Below are 10,880 nucleotides of genomic sequence, written 5' to 3'. Positions count from 1 at the left end.
GAATGAAACTTTTCTCATGTGATTCCAAAGCGTATCTTACACTAAAAGTAGTAAAAGAATTTATTATTAAATTGAGTTAATATGTGCGATTAAAAGATTAAAATGTGAATTCGAGACTAAATGTCAGAAAATGTGATGTTTATCAATTTTACCGGTAACGAATCTATTTTGATTTTGTTCCTGAGGATTTTCCATGTTCAACAAGTTACATTTTATGAAAATCGATTGAAGAATAATATAAACGAGAAAATGATAAAATTTAATATGGTTGACAAAAGGCCCCATAACAAAAGCCCCCATTCTCGTTTTCGGACAAAGGTCAAAATAGTTTCGTTTGGTTTCTGAGATTTTTTCACATTAGAAAAATGCAAAATATGTATGATTTGCATAACGGAGCAGAAAAATTATTGCGACTAGGGGATTTTGGGGGCAAAATGACCCAGTGCCCCACTTTCTGGTATTTTTCGAGAAACAGAAATATCTCCATTGAAATACTATGGTAATTCTTTAAAAAGAGGTGGGAATTGTAATTTCTGAGTGCTACTTCAAAAGTAAAATATATATATTTAATATATTAAATATATATATTTTTCCTCCATATATTCCCATAGCACACATTTCAAAAAATTTAAGCGAAGTGGGGTCTGGAATGGTCCAAATGATGTGAAATTTAGCATTTGAGCTTACTTTGATATTTGTCACAACATGAGAGGGGGGGGGGGAGCTTTGAAAATTCAAAAAAACAAATTTTGCGATGATAACACTAATTAGGTGTCATGGAGCGTGCTGGGTGATCTTTCAGATTCGGACTATTCACATTAACTGGTCCAATTGGGGAGCTAGCTTTGAGCTTTGTCTCGCTGAGTCAGAAGAAGTGGTACTGTTTTTGGTCTAAAATTAATTTAACTCAGTCGATGTGTCTTTCAATTCCGCGGACGTTTAATTGCGCAATTCGCAGGCGATTGCCGTTAGTTAGTCATGATCACGTTGCTTAATTGTGCCATTTTATGTGTTGCAGCTAGTAATGTCTAAAATATCGGTGGACATAGCGTCGAAAAAAATCAAAGACTCGTTTGCTGAATCCTAGCAAGACGTGTTTAGCTGCAGGAGTTGATTGGGGTTGATTTCGATCAGATGTAGTTTTTCTGATGAGGCAAACGAACAGAAATAGCGTCGTTCCAGACAAACAACGAGTCGACTAGCGTTTTATGTTTGTTATATTGTTTTATTTATACTATATTGCTTTATTTTTGTGCAAGATTGTGCATCCTGAAGGCTTCATTCAGAGTATATCTATGATCCACGGCAAGTCTGGACTGAAGTTTGCGCAGTTTAGCTTGTTTGTAGTTTTCGAAATATAGCTTCACAACCTTTTCCTTCACCTCTTTATGATTGAAAACGACGATGATAGTTGGTGTAATGGAGCGGTCACTCCACTGGGAGGACTTAACCGGTACTCTGAAACAGTCGGCAACGTGTGACGCTGGTTCGTTGGCGCCCAAAAAATTCAAAACATCCAGCACAAGATCTTTGATGTTTTCTTCAACTCAGTAGGGTATCTTATTAATTGCGATTTTGTATTTGTTTGCACTTTGGAGACAGGTATTAGCAAGTTTTGCGCCAGATTCGATCACCTCAAGCTTTGTTTCTAGGGCATTAACCAAAGCACTTTGCACCGTCTGTCGTTCTCGGAGTTGATCTGACAATTGAATTCGGTTTCTTAATTTATGGAGTTGCTTTTTCGAAGTTACACGATTCGCAGCTGGCTCAGTTTAGTCTTTCCAGCTGTTTTGAGAGCTCGATAATAAATAGTTTCGTTGACTTCGGTGAGATCGGGTAGAGGAGGACGACGTTTGTTTCTGAATGAGTTCCTAGTACGGTACATTTCTCACAGAAGTACCCATAGTCGATAATTTCCTGGTGAAGTATATTACTTGCTTACTTAGTTTTTGGATGGTTCTCTCAGTCCACAGGCTGTATAGGTGTCCCTTGCCATGAATAATATTATCACAATGTGTTATTTAGAGTGTAACATCTTCCGCAGCGATTAGTTACCAACACACTCTCAACTTACGGCTGTGTGACCGCATAAGTAAAGTGAGCGAAAAAAGCACAATGGCCGCCGAAAAACTTCTTTTCCAATGAAGGTGGATCCGGTGAAAACTAAACGTTAGGTTTCTAAACGGATTGCTAATGTGCGAAAAACATCACTTGCAAAGACATGAGTCCTTAAACTACCGCGTACAAAACTTTTCTGACGTTTCCGACCGCGTTTTCATCTACAAAAAATTATTTTCCGCAAGCACCTCCGATGTGCGTTCACGCAGCTGACGCTCTCTCTCTCTCTCTCTGCTATTATGTGGTGGCTTACCTGATTCTACGGGGGATTAAGTTTTACCTGTGGGTTGTGGGTAACGCTTACTGCAGCTGGTTTTAGGTTGGTTTCCGCTTGGTTGGACTCGCTTATAATTACCGGCATCGACGTACGTTGAAGTACGTTTGGTAACGAAGGATGCCTCCGTGGACTCTGAACTTGTCCTATCTGTGAGCTTTAGCTGTGACTTGTCGTAATTTTCTCAAAACTGATCTAGTAGCTCTACGCCACTCACTATTGCTGATTGACTGGAGTGTACTACTTGATCAAGTGGATGTAGATGTTGCGGTTGATCTCTATAATCAATTTCTCCTTAAGTGTGTTCGAAATCCGAAGGGCTTTTGGACTTTTGTTAATACGAAGAGAAAGAAAACGGGTCTTCCGTCTAGGATGGTCTACAATGGCGAAGTAGCGACTACGACGGCGACAAAGTACTCCCTATTTGTCAGCTACTTCTCGAGTGTCCTCACGGCTGATACGCGAACTGTCATCGAGCTCAACAACGCGTCCCGTGATGTTCCCGTTTGTGCGGTGGATATGGATGTATTCACCATTTCAGAACAATCGGTTCTCTCTGCAATACAAAAAACGAAATCGTCTTATGCTCCAGAGCTAAGTGCTATACCTTCAGCTGATCTGAAAAAAACAGCAAAATTGTCCCGATGATTAGAAGTGTTGTTCCGGTACATAAGAAAGGTGTCAAAAGCAACATCGATAACTACCGGAGAATCACTTCGCTGAGAGTCGACTCAAAAATTTTCGAATCGCTTATCAACTAGGTGCTGTTTTCTACTAGTAAACATTACATAAGCACTTGTCAGCACGGATTCTTTCCCGGTCGATCGGTGGAGTCGGTCTCCTTCACATCCTCTTGTACAGAAAAAATGTCCAAACAACTGCAGGTGGACACGATCTACACAGATCTTTATGCTGCATTCGACACTGTTAACCATGAGATATTGCTAACGTAGGGTGACCATACGTCTTGGTTTCCCAGGACATGTCCTGGTTTTTCACTGACTGTCCTGATGTCCTGCAAAGTTGAGAAAAACGTTTGATTTGTCCTGGTTTTTCTCCTGTAAGGCTAAAATATTTATCAATATTGTGTCTACGCTGTATTCACTCTTGTCCAACTCGCAGTTACGACCGACCAGAATACGACGAACAAAGCTTAATACACTCGAATGTCCCAATTATAGTATTCGAAGCGTTTTTCTTCAAAAATGCCTCGTTATTTCTCTTTTCAACTTCCTTTTCATACATAGAAATTGCAATGATATTTGTCAACCTAATAAATCCAACCGTTTCCAGTTGTGGACCAAACTCTGGCCGATATCAATGACGATGAAACGAGCTTCTTCTCAGTTCAATTCGTCGTTCAATCTGGGACCTGAAGAATTTCCTTTGGTCTCTGAGAAGACACATCGACGTTTCGGTAACACTTTTGCTAGAGTTATCTGGCCAGTATCATTTTTCGTTTTTGCTGGAAATCCGCGAATATGCTTCCAATCTTTAAAACGGGAAATGGTGAAACATCAATATTTAACGTGTAATAACTTCATTGAGTGCTCACTCGAGCTGGTGATTATGGAACTTCAGGATCAATGCAAGTAGTACCTAAATGTCGCTGTCAAACTGATTTGAATTACACCAACTTATACCCTGTTTGATAACAATCGAAAAAAAAATTAAATTTGGAATAAACGGTAGATTTGTAGCTGTCCTAGCTCTTCGATCGAGAGATAGAGATTGCCAAGTACTTATTTTTACATCAGGAATAGCGGATAGAAGCTACTTGAGACCGTTGATGTTTCTGCTTTACTTCAATGACGTGTATTTAGTGCTGAAAACTCCTCGGGTTCAATACAGACAATCTCAAAATATTTTGTATCATCCGCTTAATTCAGGATTGCCAATTTTTCCAAAAATAGCATGAAACCTTCGCTGAAGGTGGTGTAGCGAGAACTGGGTGTGTGTAAATCCGAAAAGTAGCCGGTGATTGAATTCTAAAGGACTTTCTGGCCTACCATATCTCAGAACATTTTAAATTCCGAAAACCTACGGAAAATGCACAGTTGATGGAGAGGTAACGGGGGAGGCAGTCCCCTTTCGACTGTCCTGGTTTTTTATTCGTCTGATATGGTCACCCTAGCTAACGAAGCTTGATAAACTTGGATGAACTGCCCGATTCTGCCGTTGGCGGAATGATTTTCTCCCTGTTTGCTCCGAAGTACTTCCAATTTCTCCTGGTATTGGAATAAACCAAATTTTTCCTTCTTCTGTGTTAGGTTCTTCCTCTGTACACTCTAAATCTTTCGTCCATCTCAACGTGTGAATCCTACTCGTGTATATGCGCTCTCCAAGTTCCAACAATGTCCGTACTCCCCACGGTGTGTATAATAGAACAATATTATGACAAAAAAATAAGCATAGCTGAATTGTTCATTATTGGATGAAAGAAACTTTTACCTTTCATTTAAAACTAATTCGGAAACAATCCACCGAGGGATTCAAAACAATTTTTTTCCAGTTCAAAGCTAAATATCATGGTTTATGGTATTAGGCTGTCCCAAAAAAATCGATGTACGAAAATTCATGGAGCTCAATCCTATAATGAAAGATAAGCATATTTTAAGCACTTTTGTAGAACAAATCAAGTTTCTAAAAAAATTATCTAGAGGTTCCACAAATGCGATTTATGAAAAATGGCCATTTTTGAGTAAAATTGTCGTATATAAGCGGTTTTCGTAATTTTTTCGAAGTCCGATTATTTTTTAATTTTTTTTTTAATTTGTCTGTGGACCTTTGAGAATAAATTCCATTTAAAAGTTTTTCACAAAAAGTGCTTATATCAATGACAGAACAAAACGATCAATGATCAATGATTAAACAAAGCGAAAACAATATTTTTTAGTGAATTCTGAAGAAAATCCCCACAAATCATTTTTTTTTCATTAAACCAAAGGCATGTATTGGAAAGTACTATTTATTACAAAAGTTTTCGTGAATAAATATTGTGAAAATTCGGTCGGGATGCTGAGATATAGCATTTTTAGTAAGTGCTTTCAAACCATGAAACTTTGTCCCATTTTTAATTGATCAATATCTCAACCTTAACTTGACCAGTGTGGGCGTTTTGGGTGTCAAATAAAAAGGATTTCCATCTATCTTGCAAAAAATTTCCATATGTGGAATTTACCATCTTATTCCATGATCAACAACTTTTTCGAATAAGAAGCGATAACTTTAATGATGCTATAACCAGTATAACATTCACGATTGATTAGATTTATTTATTAATATAAATGTATGATAAGTCTTGTAATAAAACACTCAAATATAATTTTAGGAACGTGTCCACTGGAAAACAGACAGAGAAAGAATGACCGGAACGGTGAGAATGAAGAAACGGGGGTCGATAGATCAATTGGTAGGTATTGGAGGCTGTGGCGGTGATCACAATACCGTCGGGAATAGCATCATCACAGTTCCTCGATGGTGGAGTGGTTAACGCACCCAACTAGAGACTGGGAGATCGCAGGTTCGATTCCTGCTTGAGGACATATCTTTTCCCAGTGCTTCCAATAAAAAGGTGAATTTTCACCGTTTCTTAATTCTCATCGTTCCGGTCATTCTTTCTCTTTCTGTGTTCCAATGGACACGTTCCTAAAAACCCTTGAAATAAAAACAAAACAAAACAAAAACTCACGTCAAAACAAGGAATATATACTCAAATTGAAACCATTTTATATGTTATCGAATACATATGGCATTATTGATTATTTTGGCCCCTTCCGCTTTTGGCGATAGTTAGCCGCCCTCATTGAACTGAAAAAATAAAAATGTTCGTCGACCCTCGGTGGATTATTTTCAAACAAGTCTTAAATTAAAAATCTAAAGGTCTGCTATCGAATAGCGAAAAATTCAGCGATGCTTATTTTTTTGTAATAAGGTCATTTTATATATACACCGTGTCCCAGTACTTGCAATATCCGTGCTCCCAGTACCAACAACATTTCTGGGCACATGTGGGTTGCTAATGGTTTCGATGCTACGTTCCAGTTCAGGCTTGCCTTTGATCAACCCGATCGACGTGTACGCTTCAACATACCAAAATATGCTAGACCACGGCATTTCAAGCGCGAAATAAGATTCTTCAGTCAAAAAAGAAAAGCTATGTTTCGCAACAAAATATATTTTAAATAATTTTTTTTACATTTTTGAGGTGTTAAACTGCATGTATGAAAAAAAAACGACACAATGTGCGGACCAAAATACACGGATACTAAAAACAAAATAACAAAATGTCTACCCTTCTTTTCGAGTTTAGAACGATTGTATCAGCAGCATCAGGTCTTCCTTCAGCAAATCGCTCAGTTCACGGGATTCATTTTCGTAGGAGAAATTGAGAACAATGTTCGGCACCAGTCTCAAATCGAATAACGATTTTTCCATATCGGTATCCGTGAAGCGTTGACCAGTTGGTAGAACCAGGGCAAATTCTGCCGCTTCGTGCATCAAACATGACTGCACAAATTCGAACACCTGGAAAAGCTTTTCGTACACATTAAAAGTTCCCTGCAAGTATACGCCGTTCGGGAAACGAATCCTGATGAGCGAGAATTTATAGCGATTGACGACCCGAAGTTCTTCCTTCTCGCGCATGGCTTTGGTTTTGAGAATTTGCGTTTGCTCTAGTGCTTCGCTGCGTAATTGCTGCTCTCGCTTGATTTCTTCTAGTGAGATGCGAAAGAAATCTGGTGGCAGGTTAGTTTTCCGCACTTGTGACGGAAGCAGAACTTGAATGTTGCGGTCCAGTTCCAGATGAAAAGGTTCTGAACATTTTAGTGCATCGACAAGAACATCTAAAGATTTATCGGGCTCAATATTTTCCTCGGACCAAATCAGGTAAGGTTCGTCATCGATAACTATCTCTGCAAATCCAGCTGAATGTAGGAATTCCAGCGCCCCTTCGCATACTTTTATCTTGTCGCAGAACATCCGATTGGTCATGCGTATCTTTTTATACTTCTCTTCACTCGGGTGATTTATAATGTTCTCCAAACATTTGATCAACGTCTCCACGCAGGTTTCAACTTTCTCTTTGGGATTACAGTTGTAGATTATTAGGCATGCTGAAAGACCTTTCTCGATCTCTAGCTGTTCGTACAAAAAATTCTTGATTTTCACTTTCCATTCAGCCCGAGGTAGTACTTCTTCGCTTATCAAAGGACAACGGAAGTACACGCCCTGCACTGCCAGATCTTTCCGTTCGTCTTCGGTAGACGCTGTACTCTCTCCTGCGGCTGGCCCTTGTTCGGCTAATTCTTTCGCTTTACGTTCAGCTTCGAGTTCTCGTCGAACTTGAGCCTGAATGGCCGCTAGAGATGTGTTGAATTCTTTTTTGTCCCTATTTTGGACACGTGACAACGCAGCCTCGGCAGCTGCCTTCGCTTCGGCCGACAATTCTTTTCGCTTTGGCGGAATGTAAACTTCTTTTGATGCTGAACCAGATGATTTGGAACGAGAAGAGCTAGGTGGAGGTGCTTCAGAGTTCAGCTTTCGACCCGGTCCAGGTGCGCCAAATTTTAATTTCTGTTTAAGGAAGAAGTTTTTTATCTTATTTTTTGAGTTGGACATCACTTTTTAAATCCTCGGGCTATGCTCCTTTGGAAGTTTCAGCCGGGCAACGGAAAGTTTCAGTTCCTCAATTTCTTTAGCAGTGCCTATAAACACAAAAATCATTTTTTTCTTCGAAGTCGTTCACGATGATTCATCAATAGAAACAATGAAAATCGATAAATACTTACTTGGACGAATAAAACGATCGGTGATGATGCTGCCGTACTTTCTCCAGTAAAACGCAATTAGCAATAGGTTCACGAATAGGATTATTAAAAATGTTTTGCCGATGTGTAGTTGAAATTCGGTGAATTGAAGAGGACTGTGCCCAAAGGTTTCGATCCACGGTTCTACGATGTCCTTAAGCAAGCAGCAGATGGTTGAAAGGACACTAAAATCGATCTGTTGCGTAGGCTGCTGCTGCTGTGACAAATAGTCCGTTTCGATATTTTCTGCCTCTCCGTCGTCGAGGACAGGCGATTCAATACCCGGACTTGAAAACTGCAGTGCTCGAAAATAGTTTAAATATTTCGACAGCAAGGATGTTATGTTGAGCACGGATAACACATTGAAGTTCATTGAGACTACAAAGGTAATTTTCAACTAAAGTTGCGATATTCTTCACAAATATTACTTTTTCTGCACGATGAAGATATCAAAACGTCAAAATCGACTCATAAGATAAACATCCCATTAAAAATTGTATGGTTGAAGTGAACAGAGCTGCCGGACGATACCACGCAATTTTTGAAAAGGGCTGATAAACCATCAGCGTTGCCAACTTTTTTTTTCAAAAAGACGAACCTTTCTTGAAAAAAAACTGGATGCTCGGAAAAGAAACCTAATTTATCCTTGTACAGTTTAAGTCAACGATTCAATGAACGTAGTTTTAAGTAATCACGTATGTTCCATATCTTTTACTGAACAACCGACTCAATGTTTCATATTGTCGTCCAAATTTAAAAAAAAATATAAGAACATTAGAATTTGCTTGTAATTGTTATAGTTACATTCGAATTTTGTTTTATTGTTGGTCTCCATCTACACATGCGCAAAATCCTAAATTTGAAAACATTTTCGTAAACTCGAGGATGCGCCTAAACCGTTCTTACGATAAAGAATAAAATGTTGGCGCAAGAGAAATCGGCCAACAAAACCTCGATCTACCTCTATAGCTACTAGCTGAGTATTTAACAAATGTCCATCAAAATATTTGACACAATGTACTGTCTTTATGTACATTGTGTCAAATATGTAAAATTCATTTGAAATTGAATGAAAATGTACAATCCCGAACCGTTTTGCTCTCAATAGAATAACCATTTTGCTCACAATAAGAAGAGTTCAGGTGGGTGTTACGGCGGATTAAAAACTTTTTCTGGGGTACTCGCCATCTTCCCATCGCTCGCTTGAAAATTAAATTAATCAAGTTACAATTTTGTGACTTGAAACTAAGTAATTGAATATAAAACAAACACCTGGATAAAACTGGCTCAAATTTCAGAAAACTGGAATATTACCCGGATTGTCAGTTTGACTGGATGTTGTAAAAAACTGGAAGAATCCAGTTTAAACTGGAAGGTTGGCATTGCTGTAAACCATAGTGACCTGATGCGAGAAAAATGTAATTTTAAAACAGAAGCGAATGCTGTTAATACAATTCACACGTTCGTTGTGTTTTGATTTGTATGTTGCTAGCATGCATTGATTGCTATGGGTTTGGTAATGGAAACGAATTAAACTTCTTTGGCGAGACTTTACATGGGATGCCAGTGTTTTCTTCCTGATATATGAGCTGCCAGTTCTCCAGCTTTTGTGTCCGCCTACTTAGTAAATTTCAGTCGGAAACGAGCCGGAATTCAGGGTAACTATACTGATAAAAATTCGAATGTGAATTCTTTTGCTTTCAAACCACTTACAATCCATTGGCTCTCTAACATAAAACTTATCTGATCGACGCGCCAACTAGATTTCATTAAGCTATATTTCACCCTAAGGAGGAAAATTTGGTAAAAACCAAAATTTCTCACTAGGGTGAAAATTTGTTGGTAAAACCAGTCTTTATACAGGAGGGCACAAATCCTTATTTCATACTTAGTTGCGTTTCATTATTGATACCAGTCAAATAATGACAATAAAGGGTACTTTTTTGCATTAACGATATAGGATGGTTGTTGTTTATCTAGAAATTGGATTTGTCCTCGGTTCATACCGATAACAATACCGTTTCTTATTCAAAGTTATACCGATATTGTATCAAACCATCTGACAACGCTGAGGTAGCCACTGACACGTTCGATAGGTAGATTTGGCTTCATTGTCAGGTAAAAGCCACCTAAAAATGTAAACATATTCCCACCAACCTGGACTCCGCACTTTGCAAAGTGCGAGTGATCAAACTGCTACTGAAAACTGCGAGCTGTCAAAACACGTATATTTGAAGTGATAGAGATGGTACTTTCATAGTCAGACTAGAAAAACTCTAGAAAGAGAACTGCGGAGACTCCATTTTGGATCGATTGGATTCGCGTTTAGCTGTCCAAAAACGAATCCAATCGAACATTGCCTATTCTTATAACATTGGACGTGTTGCCATGCAATGCCGGGGCATACGTTGACAAAAATGCTGTTTTTCTCTCCGCAGTTCTCTTACTAGAGTTTTTCTAAGTCAGACCTGTCGAACTCTAAGGCAAGACGAGACAACTGGCTTCTTATTTTTGAGTTTCTTGCTTTTTTGTGCCCTGCTGAATAATTGATGACAGTTGACTGTATGCGGCTAGCGATGTTGGCAGTGCAACCAATTTCTTTTTCATATTTAGATATGTTGCTATAATACACAATGTCCGCTTCATTAACAAACATTTCGCCATATCAAACACTACAT

The 10,880-nt window shown here is 38.7% G+C and overlaps 1 protein-coding gene across 1 annotated transcript; it reads right to left on the bottom strand.

Annotated features, from left to right (window-relative positions):
• Nucleotides 1–6,549: 6,549 nt before the first annotated feature.
• On the bottom strand, nt 6,550–8,324 carry LOC131690802 (UBX domain-containing protein 6). Its single transcript, XM_058976826.1, has 2 exons — nt 8,185–8,324; nt 6,550–8,100 (listed from the first exon to the last, which is right to left on the bottom strand). The coding sequence occupies exon 2, from the start codon at nt 8,012–8,014 to the stop codon at nt 6,701–6,703; it is 1,314 nt and encodes a 437-aa protein (XP_058832809.1). The 5' UTR covers nt 8,015–8,100; nt 8,185–8,324; the 3' UTR covers nt 6,550–6,700.
• Nucleotides 8,325–10,880: the final 2,556 nt, after the last annotated feature.

This window comes from Topomyia yanbarensis, chromosome 3, assembly GCF_030247195.1.
Source record: "Topomyia yanbarensis strain Yona2022 chromosome 3, ASM3024719v1, whole genome shotgun sequence".
In the NCBI taxonomy this organism is placed as follows: domain Eukaryota; kingdom Metazoa; phylum Arthropoda; class Insecta; order Diptera; family Culicidae; genus Topomyia; species Topomyia yanbarensis.
Note: the sequence above shows the minus strand (reverse complement) of the source record. Positions and strands in the feature narration are given on the sequence as shown.

What these genes read in the sequence shown, in the direction of transcription:
- LOC131690802 (XM_058976826.1), bottom strand. Translation starts at nt 8,014, where the DNA reads ATGTCCAACTCAAAAAATAAGATAAAAAACTTCTTCCTTAAACAGAAA.